Source organism: Lissotriton helveticus, chromosome 3_1 (genome assembly GCF_964261635.1).
Source record: "Lissotriton helveticus chromosome 3_1, aLisHel1.1, whole genome shotgun sequence".
NCBI classification, from domain to species: Eukaryota; Metazoa; Chordata; class Amphibia; order Caudata; family Salamandridae; genus Lissotriton; species Lissotriton helveticus.
Genome location: NC_136061.1, coordinates 541,260,336 through 541,285,765, shown reverse-complemented (window position 1 = coordinate 541,285,765; position 25,430 = coordinate 541,260,336). Strand labels below are relative to the sequence as shown.

The 25,430-nt window shown below is 46.9% G+C and overlaps 1 protein-coding gene across 1 annotated transcript in view; it reads left to right on the top strand.

Annotated features, from left to right (window-relative positions):
- The window catches only part of GTF3C3 (general transcription factor IIIC subunit 3), a 348,121-nt gene that overhangs the window by 72,599 nt on the left and 250,092 nt on the right, over positions 1-25,430 (top strand). The window contains exon 3 of the mRNA XM_078680426.1: positions 737-942. Within this exon, the coding sequence (XP_078536552.1) occupies positions 737-942 (206 nt within the window). The remainder of the gene's footprint in view (positions 1-736; positions 943-25,430) is intronic.

Here is a 25,430-nt window from a genome sequence, read left to right as displayed (position 1 = left end):
AAATGCCATATCAGAAAAGTAAATAAGAGCACACGCATACATCACACAATGGCTTTCAAATATCAGTAGTGTTAAGACGACAAATGCTATTTGACCTCCATTACTAAAACCTAACAGGATCACCGAAGGGATAACGTAACCATCTTCTAAATGCTATGATCTTGATGGACCACTGGGTAGTGGCAAAGCATGAAAAACACATGCAGATGACGAAAGAGGCTGGCACACAGACCATTCTGTCTACAACTTCTTATTGTACTTTTATGAACAATTGATAACAGGCTAATGCTGTGTTTAGCTAGAAGTAATACAAAAAAAATTCTAAAAAATGTTTTGATTACGGATCCTCTACGAGATCACAGATCTGATAGTTAACATGTTAAGCACTTGTTGTTTCCAGTAGTTACATTTTGATGATTTTCATTGGCTATAGCCACTCTATTGCTTACGTTGGCTCCTGATTTTCCCCTATTAATCCATTTTAGTGCCTAGGTGTACGCAAAGGTAACACCTATATTTCTACAGCAACTATTACCCTCTCTCTCATCCATTCCACACATGGACAGGGCATTTGGCACCGCTTGTGACTCGAATGAATTTTACCCCCAGACTGTGTAACTTCAGTGCTGCCTGTCGCACACGTTTGCATTTATTGAATTTACAACATGTGCTGCCTCTTTGCCTGGAGAAGCAGGCGGCTTATTCTTATAACTCACTAGTTTTACTTTTCTTCCAGGAGAAACATCAGATGGAGTTAGTAAATCTGTCCATCGAGCGTTTGCATCCATGCTTGGGGAGACCCAGGAGGAGGAAGAGGAGGCCGAAGATGAGGATAATGATGATGATAATGATGAAGATGAGGACGCCCATGAGCAGTTTAGCCCAGGTGAAGTGTTTGCTTTGGAAATGGAGCTCAATCGAGAGAACAAGAAAATGATGAAGGTGAGTTGAGGCCATTTTTGCAATTATTATTACTGAGGGTGATCGCAGGAACACAGTTATTAAACACTGTTTTCTCAGCATTACTGTTGAAAGACTTGCACCACCACGCTCCCTTATGAGGTATACAATTAAGAGAAGAGAACTTTGAATACGCATAAGTACACTGGGCAGTCGCATCTTTCTCTACTGACACCCCCTTTTAGTTTTTATAAGTAGAAAAATTAATTTGTGAAATATGAAAAAACTAAAGGTTCATTGTGTAAGGGAATTGATCTGTGTCCCCAATCAATATATCATAGCCACTAATACGAAACATTAACAATTGGTCTGCTGATGTTTCTGATAAAACGTAGAGTGTGGTCCACCTTATGGTACATGTGGCTGTATAGTGCATTTACCCAGCTTCTGCTCCAGGTCTTGTTGGGCCTGGGCCTGGGTTTAAGTATTGTTGTAAGAATGGTAACATTCCAAATTGCACTAACGCCTAACCTTTTCAGTGTATTGGATAGATGCCCTCCAAAGCTAAAGAATATGATTAGTTTCAGTAATTCGTCTAGGTCCATTTATTTCACAATAAATAAGGTGCTCTGCAGTAAGAACAATGTTTTTTTGTTGCAACTCAAAATGAGAACTTTTGTAAACAATTTAGTTTGAATACATTCACCATGTTGAGGATGCTTCAGATCCATGCAGGGGCCTCTCTCTGCATGCTTATTGTAGGGCATTTTCACACTGTCTGTTGTTCCATACATTACCTGCTTACCTTTCAGGCTCGAGCTTGCTCTCCTCTGAAATTTGGGTCTATTGATCACTTAGTTTATGACCCTGTCCTGTCAGTTTCTCTCCCGGGGCTGTTTGTCCTGGGGCCTGCAACCATTTAGTGTGATGTCATCTGCTGTTTGATATGGAGTCTGAAGCCTTTCAGGGGGCCTGCTGGCAGACGCGTTCTAGGGCCTTTGCTGGTTGTTGTGGTGTCCACTATTGCCTGTGGGTCCGTTGCCTGCTGGGCATGAGGTCCCAATCCAACATCAGTTTCGGATGGTTCGTGCTGTGTTTGCGGGACAGTGGTTGTAGCCACTTGGGTGTGGTTGGCTTGCTACGACTCAATAGTTGGCGGCCTGAGTCACTTGGATGTGAGCAGTCCCACTGCCACTGTGTGGTGGCTCACTGCTGCTATGTGGAGGGCCAGAGTTTCGGAGCCTTCCACCACTTGGATTTGAAGGGTCCGTTTCCTCTGAGTGGAGCTCACCGAGTCTAGTTTTGGAATGGGGACGGTCTCTGGGGGTTGGTCCTGCTAGGTTGGCAGTAGGAGGGTCTGCGCCAGCATCTGCATAGTGGATTCCACTGATGCTGTTGTTGGAGCAAGCTATGCTGTGCTGGGCAAGAGTGGGACTTAGCACTGCTGCAGCTGCTGCAGGGAATGGGGGAGTTGCAGATAATTTTTGTAGGTGCTGAATCTAAGTGATAATTAGGATTGCATTATGAAGAAATGCATTATTAAGAAATTTTGTATTGCATTGACAGCTATTCCTGCCTTGAATGTGATTGCACACAGCATGTGGGGTCCCACTGTCCCGAGAATGGCATCCTTCATCCTGTTAGCTAGGTCAGTTGTCCTTCTATCCGTAGATGTGAAGCCCACTGCTGCTCATTGTAGGGACTGTTACTCCTTCCTGTAGGTCCTGCTGCTTTATTGTCGAGGCACAACAGAAATGGATGCCAGTTTCTTACCTTGTTAGTTTCTGTTCCATATCCCAAGGGGATCATCAGTCCTACAAAATATAGCTGCTTTCTGACGTTGTTGAGAAGACGCCGTTGTCTTTGAATAGGGCTCATTATTGTGATTACATTTAATCAACCGGGTCCACCTCACGTGGAATGTAGTGTGTATCCTGATGTTGGTGGAATACACACTGTGTGTTAAAATACCCCTCACACACCAAAAGGGCCCTTGGTGTCATGCTTCATCATTGGGGTCTTCCCGCCCCGCTGAGGGACGGGGCAGTGCTGCGACTAGTGACTACGCAGGAGCACCTTTTAATGTGGGTGCTATGTGAGTGAAATGGAGTGAGTGTCAGGGGTGATATAAGTAAGTGATGTTAAAAAATACCTGACCTAGTGGTAGAAAAAATTATTTAATAAACACTGGCATTATTAAAAAAGTGATGCGGACAGATGAAGCTAGTTAATGTGCTTGCTCTCCTGTGCAGGTCATAAATAAGGCAAAATAGTAAGAGGCACAAGATGCAGCCCTTGTGCTTTAAACCACCTAGCTGCATGTTTGCCATCCACAGAAACTGTGTATTGTATGGTGTTTATAATCAAGGTTGAGTCATAATAGTTTGCTGACAACTCAGTGTTGTTTTGTGTTTGTTGGATAAATTGGACATGGGGAAGGTATCAAGGTATAATATAGTGCCCCGCACTGCACGGGAGATTTTCTACAGTGGAAACATTGATTTGAGGGGCAAAGAAATATAAATCTTACCAAGTTATAAAAGTAATCTGTTTTGTAGCTGGTTCAAAGAAAAGTGTTCACATTCAATTATTTTCAAATATCATTCTGTTTTACCTTCACAATGCTTTTACACTCTTATTTTCACTAGTGTTTCCACCTACAAACCACCAGGATGTGTTATACTCTTGACAATTTTAAGAATGCTTAATGACGAGAAATGAAAATGCTTCCTCCATACCTGCCACCTCATATTTGCAAATGACAGCCGCCTTGTCACAAATGCCTATGTGAACCTGGCAAAACAAATGTTCTGAAGACTGGGCTAATTACTAGTTATGATTTGAGGCTGCGTTAGCTGATGTTAGATTTCAAGTGATCAAGCAAAAACAAAAACATATATTCTGTGGTAGCAGATACAGCTGTGGAAACTCCACACTTTCGGTCTTGCCCTATCGAAGAGCCAGCAGCTAGATCCCAAAACAAGTACTCAAGGGAGGTAAAAATTAGAGCACTGGCCATTGAAACGGTCCAGTGGCGACCTCAGTGTGAAGGGAAATCCGTCATCTATGGGTACGAGCACTCACCAGACCATAATGCTGTGGCCACTATCTTAGATGAGGTGATTCCCTTCACAATCAGATTAGATTTGAAGGCTAGGCCATTTCACTTTTTTTTCTGCATCTATTTCTGCATTTCAACCTATAAGTCAGTTGACTACAATCACAGGGCTCTGCACGCCCTTCACCTACGCCTGGTGTAGTGACGTTGTAAAGAATAACAGATGAACTGTAGTCTTGAAGTAATCCTTTTAATAGAATAGCTCGTAGAATAGAAGAAGGAAACATGCAGATCTGGTTGAGCTGACAGCAGGAATCAGAATGATAACAATCTTCGTGCAGCTCCAGTAAAGGTACATCAAGAATGCCATCACAGCCCCAGTTACCGTTGCTCAGCCATCAAACATTCCTATTACATACACAAGGTTCCAATTAAAGGAACTTGCCATTACTACACATCCTCCTTCTTAACACAGAAATAAACAAAATAAAAACCAAACAAAAAAAAAAACGACAACATAAAATTATTGACAAACTATAATGAATTTGGACCTAATAATCCGCCATCTATGTTTAGTAAATTCCGCATAATCCTTTGTGAACAGAACAGAACATGTGAGAACAGAACATGTGATCTCACCCTCAACCATCCCCCCTTTCTAAAATGCAAAATGTAATGGAGATAATTTTACTAAATTATTAATAAATATGTCATAAACACTTGATAATTTAAATTAAATCTCAATGTTTCGAATGCAATTAACTTGAACATCACTATTATCGGACTCAGAAACAGATGAATCATCTTCATATTGAACATAAGTAACTTTTTTCTTAGAAAACTTCTTATTTTTTTTTGGTTGCATACCCTTGAAAAATGACCCACCAATCCGCACTCTATACATTTTGCATGCTTAGCGGGGCACTTCTCAAAAGTAGCGGCATGTGAATAACTCCCACACCTAAAACACACCACGTCACTAAATTTCTTCCTTTCACTACTTTCATTGAATTTCTTCTTTTCACTATTTTCCCTTTCTCTCCTATCACGAAAATCACTATTTCCTCTCTCCAACTTATCTTTATACCATGCTTTCTTCTCAATTACCTTGGCAACTAATTCCTTCTCTACCTTGCTATCCTGCGACAAAGTGACTTTTGCACATCGGTCAGACAATTCCGCTTTTTTAACTAAGGCCACTATTTCTTTAAGACATTTGTCTCCTTCTACCCACAATTTATCCTGTAATACCTTGTTCTTAGTATACATCACCACTTGGTCACGTATAAAGTCATCATGTAACTGAGCAAATTCACACTTCCTTGCTAACTTTTTTAAGGCCGAAACAAATTCCTCTACTGTCTCGTTTTTCCCTTGCTTCCTGTGGAAAAATGCATGCCTAGTCACAGCAATTGATACCGAGGGAGAGAAATGATCATCCAAGTCCGTTAAAGCACATTCAAAAACATTAGAATTACCTTCCACTCTTTTATGTGAGTGCATATCCTGAAAAATACGTAAACCTTCTGGACCAAGCGAATATAACAACATCCTCTTCTTCCTTTCCGGCGAGAACGTACCATTTACGTCCTCTAAATTTGCTATATAGTTCAAAAAATATGCTTTCCAATCTAAGCAAGTAATCAATGGTTCTCCAGGAATAGCTAGAAATTCTTTGGGGGAATTGATTTGTAAATTTTAAGTCAAACGTATACCTGACGAACCCTCGTCCCCAGTACCTGAATTCCCAGCTTCCAAAGACATACTCAAATCCAATACTTAACTAATTATTATGTGAAAGATAAGTTAGTGAATAAAACCAGCAATATAACTACTTCTTGAATGAAATGTCAGTAAAAATATAAAGACTCAAATAACCACTTCATGAATAATGAGACAGTAAAATATAAAGATCGTAAGTCTAGAACGTAAATGAACATCCACTTACAAACTCTAAACTAATACCTCACGAAATTCCTGAACCTCAAGAAATCTCTGCTGCAATGTATACCCCAAGAAATCTCTATTGTATGTAAGATACAATTACTACCCCCAAAATTATCTAATTGTGTTTTCGTGAGTGTCACCCTAATAAATATACTGTTTACATAACAAACATATTGCTTCACTATCAATTGTTACATCGTGAAATTCCAGAACTTCATGAATTATTTACAGCATATATACTACAGGCATGAAAGAAAAAAAACACTATTAATGCAAAAATTGACTTTCAATGTTGTTTGACTCCGTGTATTCCCAAATAAGTTCCTCCTAGCTGCTTACTTTTATCTCAGTTAGCCCCGAACACTGAAAATTGCTCCGTGTTCTGGGAATTTAAATTCGTGCAAAAGAAATAAAAAATTAAGAAAATGCTTCCCGAATTGTTTCATGGAAATAATCATCAAAGAAGATGGCCGCCAAGGGTGACAAGCAGCGTGATGACGTGTAGAGGTTGGCTTTCGTTTAGCAGGACTCCAAAGAGGAGTTATGGACACGCTGTTCCAAAAGAATGTTCCGGTGCCACTGACGATAAGAACATCACATGCTGTGCGCACCAGCGGTGAGCACTTTTTTTTTTTTTTTGTTTGAAGGTTGTGTGCCCCAGCGTAAAGTACTTCATAAAGAAACAGTAAATAAAATCCACTACACAAAAAACAAGAGAAATCTCCCTTTCCTTCCAGTAATGTTCCCCACATCCAACTGCTGTATTATAAGTACCTTGAATTGAGACTGTTTTCCTGAGTATTAATGTAACGATGTGCTTGAAATTAAAGCCAAAATAAGGGAAAATACCTAAAAGCGAGTCAAATGTCTATTACTTGAAGAATCTAAGAAAAACAGTCACTTTTGCCTTTAGAAAAAATTCGCAATATGAAGATTCAGTAAAACTTCCCACTTCAAGAAGAGAAAAAATTAAGAACACCCTCAAGAAAATGATGCTGCATGCATATCCTTCTTCTAACAGTACTTATCACACTCGCCGATGTCCAGAGTTGCTGAGATCCGCTTTATTCAGTTTCAGGGAAAGCGCTCGGCAAATCACTCGGATGTTGGTTGTCCTGGAAACCAAACTTAATTTCCAAAATGGCTGCCGTGTGTAATCCGTGACGCGGTGACGTGTGCATACACGTGGTAATGCGCAGGCGCTGTCGAATCTTGAAGCTTCCACTACTGTGCGCATTCGGAGGAGAACGCTTCCTTGAGTTCACGGCACCCGCACTGGAGATGCAGATTCAAAGGTAAAGACTTTCAACGATCTTTGACCAACAGCAAACTTCACTGTCACAAGCAATTTTCTCTTTTTTTGTTGATTTTCGGTAAATAAAGAATTACTGCGATGCAATTTTCGAAACTCCAACAGTCAGCCCGTCAACTGTCATACATTGTACTTATACTTCTGTAGCAAAAAATGTTGCCAAGATCGAGCATCCACGGAAGTAATACACACTGCAGAGAGAATATAATCTCTCGGTGTATAATTAAAATTTGAGAATGTTCAAAGAAAGTATTTAAGTACTCACAAAGTGTTTATTGTCCATGGAGAAACGAAATTCAGAAGTTTGTCGTTTAAATTTCATCCCGTCCTCGTTTCCATAAATTGTAGTGACGTTGTAAAGAATAACAGATGAACTGTAGTCTTGAAGTAATCCTTTTAATAGAATAGCTCTGAGAATAGAAGAAGGAAACATGCAGATCTGGTTGAGCTGACAGCAGGAATCAGAATGATAACAATCTTCATGCAGCTCCAGTAAAGGTACATCAAGAATGCCATCACAGCCCCAGTTACCGTTGCTCAGCCATCAAACATTCCTATTACATACACAAGGTTCCAATTAAAGGAACTTGCCATTACTACACCTGGCTTAAAATTCGCTCATCAGCACTCTGGTCCCCTATTGTCCCATTGGGACACAGGATTAAAACTCTTTTCTGCCAGCTTCATGTATATGGACCTAGCATTGCTACCTCGCGACTACTGAAACATTGTAGGTATTTGGCTGACTGGTAAATGATACATCAATAACAAACATTAAAGCACTCATCTTTGTGCAAACAGTTGTGTATTTTGTGTGGAGCGACCGCTGAGCCTGCACTCCAGGTGAGGTCGCCCCCCCACGCACCACTGCTCTCTGCCTTGCTCCTTTGCCTGCTTCTTGCTCCTGACGCCGGACGACCCAGCCGCCGCTGAGCCGCCCGACTCACCTTTTTTCCCTCCGCTGCCTCCCTGCGGCCCCGCCCCCCTCCTGCCCATTCGCCGCCCCGCTCCCGCCACCCAGCTGACCCTCCCTCCTGGCTCCTTACTTAGGACGCCCCCTTGCACGCGCAGCGGTCACGCGTAGCGGACGCGCCGATTGTGCGCCTAAGGCGCGCCAAAGGCAAGCCCGTCTGCGCCCGTCCGCGCCTGAACCGCGCCCAGTGCCAGGACCCCTGGCCCCCGCCGATGCAAGACGACCCGACAGACCTACGATGCCGCCGCCCTCAATGCACTCAATGCCGGCCGGAACCCCGCCTGCTGCCGAGCCACCCCGAGACGCTTCCACGGACCCTTCACCTGCAAGGCCTGCAAGTTCACCTCCCTCCGAACCTGCACCGCACCCGCCAAGCCAAGCACCAGCAACAACCACCTCAAGTGCATCCTGCTCAACACCCGCTCCGTCCACAGACACGCCGTGGAACTCTGGAACCTCCTCGACGCAACATCACCGGACGTCGCCTTCCTCACGGAAACCTGGATGAACGTCTCCTCAGCCCCCGACATCGCCATCGCCATCCCGGACGGGTACAAGATCATCAGGAGGGACCGCGTCAACCAGATCGGAGGAGGCATTGCCATCGTCCACAGGAACACCATCCGCATCAAGACCGACTCCAACGACACCTTTGCCGCTGCCGAGCACCTCCACTTCCAGATTCACACCGACCCAAAGACGACCCTCAGAGGCACCCTCGTCTACAGACCCCCGGGACCACGCGCAAAATTCAGCGAAGACATCACAGACTTCATCAGCCCTCACGCCCTCCCCTCCGCTGACTACATCCTCCTTGGAGACCTCAACTTCCATCTGGAGAACAACAAGGACCGCAACACCGCCGCCCTGCTGGACAACCTCGCCAACCTCGGACTCAAGTAACTGGTCAACACCCCCACCCACTACGCCGGCCACACGCTTGATCCCGTCTTCTCATCCAGCAAGCACATCACCTTCAGCCACTCCACCGGACTCCACTGGACCGACCACAGCTGCGTCCACTTCAGCTTCAGAAGAACCACGACCCACCACCACCCGCTACAGGTTCCCCACAGAAGCTGGAGCAAGATCACCGCCCACCAGCTCACCACCTCCCTCAGCCAGAACCCACCCGCCAGCACAACGGACCCCAACGAAGCAGCCCGCATCTTCACGCAGTGGCTGACCGCCTGTGTCGACGACCTCGCACCACTGAAGAACCCTCCCAGCAGACCCAGAAGCAAGAAGGCATCCTGGTTCACCGACGAACTCAAGGACTCCAAGAAGACCTGCCGCACCCTCGAGAAAGCCTGGCTCCTCGACCAGACCACTGACAACATGACAACCCTCAAAGACGCCACCCGCAAGCACTACCAGCTCATCCGCACCACCAAGAAGAAATCACTGAAGGAACGACTGGACAACAACACCCACGACAGCAAGGAACTCTTCAGCATCGTCAAGGAGTTCTCCAACCCCAGCACCGGCAACAACGACATCACTCCGTCACAAGATCTCTGCGACTCCCTCGCCTCGTTCTTCCACCGCAAGATCGCCGACATCCACAACAGCTTCAGCGCACCATCCACACACCCGACCGTCGAACCAACGCCCCCCACCACCACCCTCCGCACCTGGACCACGGTGACCACCGAAGACACAGCCCGCACGATGAACAGCATCCACTCCGGATCTCCAACCGACCCCTGCCCCCACCACGTCTTCAACAAGGCCGACTCCACCATTGCACCCCAACTCCGGAACATCATCAACACCTGCTTCAACACCGCCACCTTCCCGGAGAGCTGGAAGCATGCCGAGCTCAGCGCCCTAGTGAAGAAACCAACAGAGGACCCCACCGACCTCAAAAACTTCCGTCCCATCTCGTTCCTCCCTTTTCCTGCTAAAGTCATCGAGAAGATCGTCAACAGACAGCTTGCCGCCTTCCTCGAGACGATCGGATCCCTCGACCCCTCGCAGTCCGGTTTCAGAGCCAACCACAGCACGAGACCGCCCTCATCGCAGCCACCGACGACATCCGAGCCCTGCTCGACAACGGGGAAACAGCGGCACTCATCCTCCTGGACCTCTCTGCAGCGTTCGACACTGTCTGCCATCGCACCCTAGTTCAACGCCTCAGCGACATCGGCATCCAAGAGAAGGCACTGGAGTGGATCATCTCGTTCCTCGCCGGAAGAACACAGAGAGTCCGCCTCCCCCCGTTTCGATCCGAGGCTACCGAAAGTCATCTGCGGCGTACCGCAAGAATCATCACTCAGCCCCACCCTCTTCAACGTCTATATGAGACCTCTTGCAACCATCGCATGCCAACACAACCTCAATATCATCACCTACGCCGACGACACCCAGCTGATCCTCTCCCTCACCAGAGACCCCGACACCGCCAGAACCAGCCTACACGAAGGGATGAAAGACGTCGCCGAGTGGATGAGGAACAGCCGCCTGAAGCTGAACTCAGACAAGACGGAAGTCCTCATCCTGGGACCATCCACCTCCGCCTGGGACGACTCCTGGTGGCCCCCCGCCCTGGGCACCGCACCCAAGCCAACAGACCACGCACGCAACCTGGGCTTCATCCTGGACTCCTCTCTCTCGATGACCAGACAAGTCAACGCCGTCTCCTCATCGTGCTTTCACACCCTGCGCATGCTTCGCAAGATCTTCCGATGGATCCCGACCGAGACCAGGAAGATGGTCACCCAGGCACTCGTCACCAGCCGACTGGACTACGGAAACGCCCTCTACGCCGGAACCACAGCCAAGCTACAGAATAGACTCCAGCGCATCCAGAACGCCTCCGCCCGACTCATCCTGGACGTCCCCCGACGCAGCCACATCTCCGGCCACCTAAGAGACCTGCACTGGCTCCCTGTCCACAAGAGGATCACGTTCCGGCTCCTCACCCACGCACACAAGTCTCTCCACGACCTGGGCCCCAAGTACCTCAACGACCGCCTGACCTTCTACACGCCCACCCGCCAGCTACGGTCTACCAGCCTCGCCGCCGTACCACGCATCCGAAGAGCCACCGCCGGAGGAAGATCCTTCTCCTACCTGGCGGCCAAGACATGGAACTCCCTCCCCATCCACCTTCGACTGACCAAAGACCATCTCGCCTTCAGGAGACAACTCAAGACCTGGCTGTTCGAGCAGTAGCAGACCCTTTTCCCCAAGCGCCTTGAGACCCTTCCGGGTGAGTAGTGCGCTATACAAGTGTTATGATTGATTGATTGATTGATTGTGGACAGGTCTGCAACTGAACGGCACTTTTATGGCCTTTGCAGGAGCACCAGCTTACGCAAATACGAACATGGCAAAATATGAAGAACACATTTTTCAACAGGAAGATTGGACAGAAAACCTACAGTTTTTCTGTCTTTTCATTGATGATATTTTTTTTATTTGGTCCGGTACTGAAGCAAAATTGATTGAAAACATTAATCTACTGAACACTAAAAATTCAAGAATTCAGTTTACATACACAGTAAACAAAACAAAAATAGCATACCTGGACGTATGTGTGGAGATCAATAACCAACAGCTTACCATCAGTTTATTCAGGCAGCCAACAGACAAAAATAGCCTCTTACATTTTCAAACTTTTCATTCCTCAAGCCTGTTAAGGAATTTTCCCTATTCACAATTCTTAAGAATCAGAAGAATCGTTCGGAAAGAGGATGAATGCAAATTGAGCATGTTGGAGTTTAAGGAGAAATACTCCAAAAGAGGGTACCCATCTGACCTTCTTGAAGAGTCAGTCTCAAGAGCATTGTCGCAGAATCGACAAACATTACTGACCAGATCCCACAAACTTGAGACTAGGAAAAATGTGTTTGTGTCAAAATTCTCTACCAATTGGGGATATAAATTTATTACTCACGCGGACTTTTCCTCCGGCTCTAGGGGGACTGGGATCCTTATACGGAAAAACTTCCCATTGATATGTCAGCAAACTAAGATAGATCCTCAAGGCCGCTTTGCAGCAGTGACGGTACAGTGGGAGGGCCAGCTCTTTAACTTTGTGTCTGTCTACATCCCGCCTGGCCTGCATGCTGCGGCTCACACTGCCCTGGCTTCCTTTTTATTAGCTCTACCGACGGCGACACTGGTTTTAGGGGGCGACTTCAATGACGTTGTGGATCATGCGCTTGATAGACACCCACAGGCTGAGACGGTGCGGGGAGGCGGGCGACTCTCAGGTCTGATGGACGCATTGGGACTGACAGACTGCTGGCGCTACAAACACCCCTACGACAGGCACTACACCTATTACTCAGCGACACATAATTGCCTCTCACGGATCGACCACGTTTTAATGTCAGGGGAGGGACTTCGTGGGGTGGAAGGGGTGACAATCTGCCCCAGGGGAATCTCCGACCACTCCCCGATACTGCTCACATACACGAACCACCGCTCTCATAAGTGCCGTACGTTTCCGGTTCATGCGACTTATCTGAAGAACGCCCCATTGAAAAAATCCCTCACCGCTACTGTTGAGCACTTTTTCCGTGAGAATGCAGGCTCAGTGGACTCCCGGAGTACCCTGTGGGAAGCATTTAAAACAGTATTACGGGGGCAAGCAATTGCGTCGGTAACGACCCACAGGAGAACGCAACAGCAAGACCTCGCCACTCTGGAGGAGGCCCTTGCAACGGCCATCTCTAGACAGGCCTCCACTCCTTCTCTGGGAGCTGCCCAGGCAGTCCGGCTGTGCCGAATAGAATGGATGGCATATCAGAAGGAATTGGTTCGGTCCTCGATTCAGGCCACCCGACACAAAGGCGGGTAAAATGCTGGCCTGGCTCGATAAAAAAAGAAAGAGCGGGACGGGTCATTGCTCAATTGACGTTGCCTGACGGAGGATCGACCTCGGACCCCGGAGTCATAGTTGACTTACTGGCTGATCACTACGAAGCGATCTACGCTCCCCAGGCGAGGTTCTCGGTGGAAGAGGCTTACGACTATATTAAGAATCTGACGATCCCCTGTCTCTCACCTGAGACAGCGCTATTACTGGAGGCCGATATTACGGTGGAGGAGGTGAGGGAAGCGACCGAGGCACTGGCGTCGGGAAAAGCACTGGGACCCAACGGTTTCCCGGTGGAACTGTACAAACACACGGCCCAGACGACAGCCCCCCATCTCCTTAACATGTTCAGGGACAGCCTGGAGGTGGGTATGCTACCGAATGATCAACGTCTGGCCACGATCATCCCGATCCACAAACCTGGTAAGGCAGCGGAGGAATGTACTTCTTACCGCCCCATCTCCCTGCTCAACGCGGAGCCAAAGATCCTGGCCAAGTTGTTGGCGCTGCGGTTGGCCCCCCACCTTGCCACTCTGGTACACCCGGATCAGTCCGGCTTTATGCAGAATCGTAGCACCTCGCATAACTTGCGACGTTTACAAGCGGTACTGGCTCGCCGAGACTGTATACAGGAACCGGCGGTATTGCTTTCCCTGGAAGCCACTATGGCGTTTGACACTGTGGAGTGGCCTTATCTATTCGCTGTGCTTCGCCACATGGGCTTCGGCCCCCGATTCTGTGCATGGGTCCGACTGCTCTACACTGGCCCCCCCGCTCAGGTGGCGGCTAATGGCCACATCTCCAGGGACTTCCCGCTTGGGCGTGGGACGAGGCAGGGTTGCCCGTTATCCCCTCTGCTGTTTACACTAGTCCTGGAGCCGCTGGCGATTTGGGTCAGATGGGAACCATCCATTAAGGGTATCCGGTGGTCGCCGACGTGGGAAGACCGGATATCACTATACGCGGATGATGTCCTGCTTTATCTCACCTCCCCAAAGAAGTCTATCCCGGAACTGCTCAATGTTTGTGAGAAGTTTGGGAAAGTGTCGGGCTATCGAATTAACTGGTCGAAGTCAGTTCTCTTCATACTGGCTGGCCGCCCCCCCCCACTGCCGAGGGACTGTCCGTTACATTACACTACTACCCCCTTTAAATATCTTGGAGTTTTCGTCACTCCTAGCCCGGACGAATTCCACGTCCTGAACCTGAAACCCCCCCTGGACCGGTTTATTAGGGATGTCAAGGTGTGGCGCTCCCTTCCACTCACTCTTTTGGGCAAAGCCGCCCTCTTTAAAATGATGGCACTGCCCCGGTTTTTGTACCTCCTTGAAAACTCGCCGTTTCCAGTGCCCCCCTCTTATTTTAAAGCCATTGCAGCGGCGGTGTCTACTCTGCTTTGGGACGGGAAACCGGCTCGAATAGCTCAGGGCAAGCTGGTGAAAGACTGGTACGATGGGGGTATAGCGTTACCTAGTATTGAATTGTACTACTGGGCTGCCCACCTTAAACAGATCAACTACTGGTTGCACGCCTCTCAAACGGAACCAGCCTACATGGCGGACAGGCAGAATGTCGAACCCAGAGGCCTGCTTAGAAACCTTTATAGCCGCACCATCCCGACTGAGCTACAGGGCCCGACTCGTCACACGATCCAAATCTGGTATAAAGCGCACAGACATCTTCAATGTGCCAACACCGTTACGCAGATGACGCCCCTGTGGGACTCCTACAGATTAGGTTATATGGGCAATACTAAGGGGTTCAAGGCATGGGACGCAATAGGCATTTCGGTGGTGGGGGACCTCTGGAAAAACCAAAAAGTCGTGGATTTTGAATTTCTACAGACCACATACGGTATGGCTATGTCCGAACATTACAGGTTCATGCAGATAAGGCATGCACTGAGGGCAGCCGTTCCGGAGGGAACGAATTTGCAGGAATCTACCCCCCTAGAAGACAGACTGTTAACTGAATACATGCCCCAAAAAGCCACCTCTTACACATACCGGAAGCTAGTTAATAATCTCCCCGACATGTTGTCCAAACTGCGTTCCACTTGGGTGGCGGATATAGGAGACCTAGATGACTCGGAGTGGCAGGAGGCTCTCTCGTCACCGCGCGAGTCAGCGATTCCCTCCAGGCTTAAACTGGTGCAGCTGAAAATATTGCACCGTACATATTATACCAGGACGGTCCTGCACAAGATAGGGAAGGCCGAACGTGAATACTGTCTCCGTGGATGCGGAGAAAAGGGGACGTTCTATCACACCATTTGGGATTGTGGGAGGCTGACAGGATATTGGACAGCGGTGATGCGAACTATCTCTCAGACTGTGGCTACCTCCCTGCTGCCCGACCCGCGTTGCTGCTTACTGAACATATGGGAAGCAACGGACTTGAACCATCGACAGCAGGATTGGGTGATGTTGGGTCTGATGGTCGCGAAGCGCAATGCGGCTAAACTGTGGGGTTCACCTGTGTTGCCCACACTGAGAGAATGGTGCAGCAACATGGATGACGCGATGGTGGCTGAGAAGGCGGTGTTTGTCCAGAGGGGTTGTCCCAGGAAATGGGGTCTGATCTGGGGAGCGTGGAACAAGTATAGGGGAAACATTTGTGACCCACCGAGGGAAGACTCGGATGAGTGTGTGTCGGATTGAGGACTACAACTGTACTATGGCTGAGGGTGGTTGTGAGTCACGCAGCTTTGGAGGACTCCAGGCCGTTACAGGAGAGGGAGGTGCGGAAAATGGTTCTGGCATGCATCCCTAATATTGCGGACAAAGTAATTGAGAATCTATGTTCTTTACCCACTGAGATAGCTCTGTGTTTTTCCTACAGCTGTGCCCCTGTTTTTCGCAAACAGTTTGGTTTTACAGTTTAAAAAACAGACCATAGTAACTTCAGACAATGATAACAGCTCCTTTAAGCGCATTATGTATGTTTGCCGCCGGGCCCCAGGGATGCCGGCTACACGGCTGTGTAACTCTTTGCATTGTACATTTCACACCTGAATGCTCGCGGCCGGCCCCAGAGGTTGTAGGCCTTAAGCTGTGTCCTGACGTTAATGTGCAATAAAGGTCTTATAAATAAAAAAAATTAAAATAAAAATTCTCTACCAATTCACAAAAGATTAAGAACATTATCAATAAACGGTGCAAACTTTTACAATCAGAATCAGATTTTCAAAATAACTTTCAAGACCGACCCTTGTTTGCTTATACAAGGACTAAAAATCTAAAGGAATTGATAAACAGTGACAAGACAATAAAATAATATGAAACTGGAGGGATGCACCGCTGCATGAATTGTGTACATTGTAACAACGCAATCCAGGGAAACACTATTGCTCATCCACATACTGGTGAAACCATAAAATTACTTTACAAAGGAGATTGCAATACGAATAACGCAATTTATGCAATAAAGTGTCCATGTGGATTACTATATGTGGGCAAAACAGAGAAAAATTAAAACCAGGATAACGGAACATAAAAGTAGAATCAGGAATAAAGTAATGACCTCCTCGCTAGCCACTCATTGGCATGAACATTCACACACAATAGCACAGTTAAGGTTCTTGATCATAGAGAGGATTCCAGAGAAAACCGGTTTTGATATGAACAAAAGGTTTCTGCAAAGAGAGACCTTTTGGATCAAACGGTTAGGAACATTGACACCCTTGGGGCTTAATGATCGTATTGAGATGAGTTGTTTCTTGTAATGAATTAATAGGAGGTTAGAATACTCATGTGATAAAATGCTTTTTTTTTTTTTAAACAGTTTTTATTGGCTTTTTAGCATTGCAGCAATACAGTTACAATTTGTCATCTCCGTCATGAAGTGCTTACATTAAAGTGCGATCGCTTCACGGGTCAATAGTTTACAGTCTTATTCATTTAGCATATAGTATGGCCAATGTAGTCTTACGATAGATGTTCGTATTATGTTACATAAACATTTGTGCATCACAGATTCGAGATTGAGTCTTACAAGAAACAGTTACATCAACCAATTAATACGTACATTCCCTTCGGTTCCCTTCTCAGTCTTGAATATGACATCATACATACAGTGCATCTTTTACCTTACCCTATGGGCTTGTGTCAGGGTCCGACATTTCCTGTGGGCGTTCGCATATGTTACCGCGGTACACATTCCATTTCTCCCATATTCGGGACCATTTTTTCGGGCATCCCCTATTCATATAAACGGCCCTTTCCGCCACCATCGCTGCATCCATGTCATTCCCCCATTGCGTTCGCGAAGGTGTAGTGTTAGACCCCCATTTTCTAGCGATATTCCGCTTTGCTAAAGTCATGCCCAGTGTGGCCCATGTTCGCAGCCCCCGGTTAAGGTCCGTAGGGGACCATATATTTAGTAGACAGCACCTGGGCTCTGGTGGTAGTTCTACTGCACTCGCTTCGGATATATCCGACATGACAGATGTCCAGTATGTTTGTATGTTAGGGCATTCCCATATCGTGTGGTAGTATGTACCCCGCATTCCACAACCTCTCAGGCAGTCGGGCTGCGGTATGCGTCCCAGTTTGTGCAAGAGATTGCGTGTATAGTATACTCTGTGTAATACCTTTAGTTGTATAAGTTTCAGCCGGGATGGTATGGAGGCGTCTCTCGCCGAAGCCAGTGCATACAACCAGTCTTCGTCGTCTATATCCCCTAGTTCCACCTCCCACTTGCTTCGGAGTACCACCATGGGATCTGGAAGATTATTGATGAGTTTACGGTATGTAAGCGAGATAGCCTTTTTTTCCAGGTGATCAGTAAGGAGTCTATCTTCCAGTGGGGAGGAGTCTGGTAGTGTGGTCCCTGGAGGGATGGCGCCCTGTAAGGCATGCCTGATTTGCGTATAGCGGTATAGTTCGGTGTCTGCCATTCCGTACTTGTCCTTCAGGGCCTCAAATGTGATAATTGCTCCCTGGTTCCACATGTCCCCTATCTTTGAAATGCCTATTAGGTCCCATTGTCTGAAGCCCTTAGTGTTGGCCAGGGTGCCAAGACGCCGTGTATCCCAGAGTGGGGTAGCAAGTGTAAAGACTCCCTCCCATCCTAAGGCCCTTTGAGCTGTATGCCAGATCCTGATCGTGTGCGCCGTCGGGCCAGTGAGTGTATGCCGTCGTTTGTTGGTGTAGAGAGCTTTCATTAGTTTGTCAGTGGGGAGTATAGCTCTGTCTAGGCTGTATGCTGGATCGTGCTGTGGAGCATGCAGCCATTGGTTAACGATCGTCAGTTGTGAGGCCCAGTAATACAGCTTGACACTCGGGAGTGCGATCCCTCCATCGTACCAGCTACGGATAAGTTTGGAATGTGCTATGCGTGCCGGTTTACCGTCCTATAGCAGAGAGGAGATTTCAGCATCTGTCGCTTTGAAGTAAGTGAGCGGGATCGGAAACGGGGTATTTTGCAGTGCGTACAGGAATTTGGGGAGCGAAAGCATTTTGAAGAGTGCTGCTCTTCCCAACAGTGTCAGTGGGAGGGAGCGCCAGTGTTTCACATCCGATTTGAGCCTCTGTAGTGGTTTTAGTAGATTTTCTTCCATGAAAATGGAATTTTGCGGCGTGACGTAGATTCCGAGATATCGGAAACCCCTGGTCGCTATCTGTAGTGTGCATGCAGGAGGTAATGTGGGTGTTTGTCCGTGGAGTACGTACAGTAGTGATTTTGCCCAATTAATTGTGTAGCCTGATATTTCTCTGTATTTCTCCAGGACGCCTAGCAGGGTGGATAGAGACGTGGTCGGGGACGTTAAATAAATTAGTACGTCGTCGGCGTAGAGGGAGATACGGTCTTCCCAACCCGGTTCACATGTGATCCCCGGATCTGCGGTTCCGTTCTTACTTTCACCGCCAGCGGTTCCAGCACGAGCGCGAAAAAGAGCGGGGACAGTGGGCACCCTTGTCTTGTACCGCGACCTAGCGTGAATGTACTTGAAATATGTCCATTCGCTACCACCTGCGCCAGGGGGGCTGTGTATAGCTTAACCCAGCCACAAAACTTGGGGCCAAATCCCATCGTCCGGAGCACTGCAAAAAGAAAGGGCCACTCCACTAGGTCAAATGCCATAGTTGCGTCTAAGGATAGAATGGCCGTCTCTTCACGCAGCATCGGAATACGGTGTAATACGCCATTAAGGCGTCGCAGGTTGAGGGATGTATTTCTCCCGGGCATGAACCCCGATTGGTCCGGGTGTACCAATGTTGTGAGGTGTGGTTGTAGGCGTAACGCTAAGAGCTTCGCCAGAATTTTAGCATCTGCGTTCCTCAGTGAGATGGGCCGGTAGGAGGACGGTTGGTCAGTCGGTTTGCCGGGTTTATGTATGGCCACACTAGTGGCCAAGCGTTGTTCTTTTGACAGCCTACCACGCGTGAGACAGTCATTATACATGGGAAGCATGTGGGGAAGGAGACGTTTGGCCATTGTTCTATATAGTTCTACCGGCAGGCCGTTGGGCCCCAGCGCTTTGCCTGTGTTTAATGCTGTTAGTGCCTTCCCCAATTCATCCACCGTTAGGTCATCTTCAAGTGTTTGTGCGTCTTCCTGTGACAGAGTGGCAAGTGGTATGTCATTTAGGAAATGTATGCTGTCGTCTTCCGTCACTGCTGCGCGCAGTGTATATTTGTTCGTAGTAGGTGGCTAGTTCTTCAACTATTCTTTGGGGAGAGGTAGTGTGTGTATCATCGGCAAGTTTCAGTTGGGCTATCCACCTGTCTGCTCTTTCCTTTTTTTCCAGCCATGCGAGCATTTTCCCTGTTTTATCACCTAACTCATAAATTCTAGGTAGGGTATCAGTGTGCCTTCCTTTGGCCATCTCTTCCACATATGCTCTGTATGCGTGTGAAGTCAGGGCAAGTGATTGTGTCATGGCGTCTGTGGCATCTGAGGTATGGGCTGATTCCGCCATAAGGACTGCGGATTCTAGTTGTTCTATGGCCTCCCTTTGTTCCTTTTTGTGCCTTGTAATAGTGGAAATGGCCTGTCCTCTGAGAACTGTTTTATACGCTTCCCATAGTATGGATGGCGAGTTTACCGACGATAGGTTTTCTTCAAAGTAGTGCGCGGTTGTAGTGTCTAGGGCTTTTCGCAATTTTGGGGTTCTTCAGGTAACCTGGGTAAATCGGGTAGATTCTCTGTCGCCTAGTTGGGTGTGTGGTATAGGTGAGATGGATTGGAGAGTGATCTGATATCCCTCTTGGTAGGTGTTCTAGGGACGTCACCGTTTCCGGGGGTATTGCTAAGGTAAGGATGTGATCTATTCGGGAGAGACTGTTGTGTGCTCCCGAGTGGAATGTGTAGCTGCGTTCATTAGGGTGCTTAATCCGCCACATATCTACAAGCCCTATTGCGTCCTGGAATTCTTTGAAGAGGTGGCTCGATCTGTTCGGGTCTCGGGGAGGCTGACGGTCTATGTCTGTGTTAAGCACCGCGTTAAAGTCACCCCCGATGATCAGGCGTCCCTCAGGGAGTTCAAGTAGTAGTTTCCCTAGATCCTGAAGAGTCCCTTGGTGTAGCGATGGGGGAATATAGACCGTCAGTACATTGTATATCCTTCCCTCCCATTGACATGTAATCCCCGCAAAGCGCCCTTGGTCATCTGCCCACGTGTGTTTGGTTATTAATGGTGCCTTCTTACTTACTAAGATTCCGACTCCCCGGGATCCGGAGGAAAATTCTGCATGTGTGACCATTTTGAACCCCCAGCGATTCATTGCTTGGCTGGCATTTCCCGCGAGGTGTGTTTCTTGCAGGAGGGCCAGCGTGGGGGCCCTTCGTTTTAGATATTGTAGGACCAATCCCCGTTTAATTTTATGTCCCAGGCCGTTCACATTCCAGGAAATAATAGATAGTGGTGGGGATGTCAATTTGTTCAATTGGAGATCTATGCCCGTTAAGTTGTCATCCCCCATCGTGTTCAGCGCAAAGGGATGTCCGGAGTGTTGCGGAGCGTATCCGTGTCAGAGCCATTATATAGCCGCTACCTGGGGATAAAACCCAAGCTTCGAACCTTCGTTACGTTGGGTGGGTGAAGTGTTTGTAGGCATCGCTGAATGTATGATGTGAGCTGGCCCCAGCCGAGGCCGTATGTCTGAGTATATGAGGAAGAACCATGTTGGGTGCGGCATGCATGTATGCTAGAGCTAGCCAAGCCATAAACCTAGAACAAAAACATAACAAACATATTGTGTGTAAATCCCTTGCCCCCCTCCCTGTCTCCCTGCCTGGTGGATAAAGAACCTTCCACCCCCCAAACTGAGCAGAGTGCTTACAGTCCCAACTTATGATCATTGTTCGTGGGGGTGAGACGTCTGTAGTCGTCTTTGAGTCTCTCTCACCGCAAATGTTATGCAATGTCTGTTAGATCAGGGTTTCTTACCTGCTCGACGCACATGTCTCGGGTCTGAGTCTTATCCTGTTCGCCAATGTCAGGTACTGCCAAATAGTCTTTCAGCCGCTGGTAGTCTCTTTGCCGTATCTGAGGATAAGGGTGCAGTTCACAGCCGAGCCATCCGTGTCCGATTCGGCCTTCACTAAACTGTCCGTCGTGTAGGCTGCAGGGTAGCGCCTGCCTATTCAGTTCCATCAGTCATCAAAGGGCTCCTATTTCTGTTGTTTCGCCGTGGGTCGCGGTTCTTGGGTCCTCTAGCTGGTCTCCAGCCCTCCAGCCAATCTTGGGCGTCTCGTGGCGAATCAAAAAACCATGTTTTACCTTCCGATTCCACGCGAAGCTTCGCCGGGAAGAGCATTGAATATTTAAGTTCACGGGCTCGCAGTTCTTTCTTTACATCCATGAAGCCCCTCCTCTGTTGGGCTACTGCCGCCGTGTAGTCCGGATAGAAGTTTACATCTGAATTGTCGATTCTGATCGGCGGGTGTGATCGAGCTGCTTGTAAAATGGCGTCTCGGTCCCTGAAGTTGAAAATGCGCGCCAAAATGGGGCGAGGAGGAGCCCCTGGTTTGGCCTTTCCTCCGGGTACTCGGTGAGCCTGTTCCACCGAGAAATAGTTGGATAATCCCCTGGGTTTGAGCTGCTTTTGTATAAGATCCTCAACGTAGAGGTCCAAGGCCGGCCCACCTTCAGATTCCGGTACGCCAATCAGGCGGACGTTATTGCGCCGGGAGCGCCCTTCCTGATCGTCAAGTTTGGCTCTTAATGAGGTATTATCGTTTTCCAATTGTAAGACCCTGCGTTGTAGGTCTGACGTGGCCCCAACGAGTCCTGTGGTGGTCTTCTCCACTGCCCCGAGGCGATCCGACATTTTCGCCAAGTCCGCCCTTATTAGCGACACGTCTGTAGATATGGTGCCCATGGAGGATTGCATCATCTTCAGGGTCGCCATCACGTCGTGGAGGGTGACCTTCTCGGTATCATTTGATGCCCCGTTGGGCTGGGGTGACGTACGCTGTGTGTCTCCTCTTGGGGCGTTTGGCTTATCCCTGCTTTTGAATCGCCGTGAAATTATAATCAAATATGTGACACCATTAACATACAGAAACTGGGGTATGGTATGAAAACCTAGGTTCTCTACACGGGTAGCATTGTGTATGGTGTACTTGGTTGTTTCAGCAGTCCGTTCTTGTTTACATTCGGGTAACACCCCATGCGTATTTATTTCCATGTGTCTGATTCTTATTTTATTAGCTACCAGATAAGGCATCTATTTCTAGTTAATAAAGTTCACACGCTAGCAATGAAAAAGCAATCCCCCTAGTGTTGCCTTAACAACCGAGTTGTTATGTTTACATGGGGGAGGACGCAGTCGAAATCAGATTTGAACTTTAAACTTTGATTGGTTATGGCAGTAAACCCGATCTTGTTTACATTCGGACATTAACCCTGGCGTGTTTTATGTTCTTGATTCTAAATTGATTAACTATTAGACAAGGTTTTGATTTTATGTCAATAAAGTTCAAACTCTCGCAATGAAAAAGCAATCACTCTAGTGTTGCCTTGACAACCGCGGTGTTACGTTTGCATTAAGTAGGATGGAGTCGAACTCGTATTTAAACTTTGATAGGTCATGGTAGTAATTACGTTACGTCGTCACGTGACCGCATTGAGGAAGTCGGAAGGACGAAGGAAGTTTATGGAGTGGAGTGTTTGTTAAGCTACATGCTTTGCAACGGTTTGGAGAACCGGCACAACATTATACGCTTAGTGGGTTTCTGGTTTGAGTTGAATGCAGTAGTTAATCCTGGGTTCGTTTTTTAGGAGGGTCATCGAGGACGGTGGAGGAAGTTGGTTTCGCTGAGGGTCCGACTTGTGATGAGCATTTGAAACATTCTCACGCTACGTAAGGATGTAACATCGTTTCACCAACAAAGTTCAACTTGATTTGAGTGGTGTCTTATAACATTAAACTTCGGTTCGTTTTGTTAGGAGGTAGAACACTGAAGTGGGTCTCCTGAGTAAGTTATGTCTCTTTTAGGTTTGATTAGTTTGGACATGGTTTTTGATGGGCACATATTTATTGGATTCTCTATCCCGCAGAGTGTTTGTTAAAAAGTAAGATCGTTGATTGACGTCCTTCATAAGACAAGTACTGAGTAAGTGCTTAGGATTAAACTATATATGGTAGGATCACATTGGTGATGGTTGCTTTCCCTTTTGTCACAAAAAACTATTCTTTACATCGGTTGAGAAATTATGTTTTGGAGGTGTTTTAATAAACCACCTAGAGCTGCAAAAGAGATGATTATGTATTGTCAATTATAAATTGGTACTTATAGAATATACCACTGTGTACTTTTGCTGATTGATATTTATTTAATTTTTATTTACAGTGTTTCCCCTGATGAAGGGACAGTAAAAGTCCCGAAATGCATTGGGCTTTCATCATCGACATCAGTCAAGTCTACAAATTGTCAATGACATGTTTGTTTATTTATGTTGTAGTACCATGTAAATAGAACTGTTTTGTTTGTCATCTGTTTAAATCAAACTATCATTGAAAAGACAAATAGAGAGAAAAAATCATTATAAAAACGTGAAAAGAATTTTTGGGATGTTATTGTTGTTTAATCCTAGTTTGAAAAATTGAACTATTGATTGTAATCCACTACTAGTAGTGCGTGTCTGAGTCCGGCTGGCATTTTTGCCATCTGGCCACCCTTTTGAGTCTAAACACAGTGTGATTAGGTACACACTTTCAGACACTGCACACTGATCGCATAAGCTAGAAGAGATTTGAGACAGAGCTTTGCAAAATAAGGAGTGCTTAGACCACCCATCATATATGAATCTTTCAGTTCTGGCACATGTAGTCCCCATGTTGCTATACTTGTTTGCAGCCTCCCAGGGCAGCACTAATTTCAGGGTGCTTTGATCAAAGAGTGTTCTATATGCATAAAAGAGCCGAGGTTTCTCTGACTAGACAACTTTCCAATACTATATACCTGCCTTCTGGATTTGTGCATCACATAAGGGATACCAGAACTCACCCATATATAAGATCTCCTTACAAATAAGGAGTAGAATGGTGAGAAAATGTGCCCCTATCCTATGCACTTTACGAGCTTTCTTGTTAAATGTGTTTCCTGAAGTAATACAAAGTGTGTATCTTGTCATCCCAAATAGGCGTATATTTGATGCTTTTTAGTGGGTGTTAGCGTCCCTTTCATTATCCAGGTGAGAAAACTATATTCAATTGTGTAAACCACGAAATCCTCTTTCTTATAAACATTTATATTGATTGTTCTGAAAGCACCAAACAACCAGGTTGTTCATAAATTGGGTAGCCAGTACAATCAACGCAGTGTATTCCACAAAATCTTTCCAGCCTTCTTCATTTATGGCATGTATAAATGCAAATAATCCCTCCACGAACTCGAAATTTTGGCATTCTTGTTCAGGCATCCAAGTGCATAGTAAATCTCCCACTCAACAGCACAGTAATTCATTGCTTATGTCCATGACGAATGTCGGGGAGTTACTCCCCGCAAGTTCTTCGCAGTGTCTCTCTTTGCATCAACGTACCCCAGACCCACTAAATTATTTTTGTGACGGGAGCCATTCCAGCCTTCTCTTATACCAAGTAGGTCCAACTTTAAGGGTATCTCCCCCTAAAGCCCTGGATAGTGCCCCTTGCCACTTTCTGCCAGAATTGTGTTATCCTTAGCAGGCCAAATCCTGTGACTTTCACTTACTGCAATCCTCTCCCAACATCCAATGGAAGGCTTCTTTATAATGCCAGAATTTCCAAATCCTACAAGAGTATAGTAACGTTTGGGTAGAAATTGGAGCTTTGTGACGTGTAGGCGCATGGGTATCCCATGCTCACTATGAGCCAGCCTAGCCATAATCCACTGCTCATTCTTCTGGGGCCCTATATCCTTTTCCCATGCCTGTTGCAGGGAACTACATCTATCTGGTGCATTTTTAGTGATTTTAAAGTAA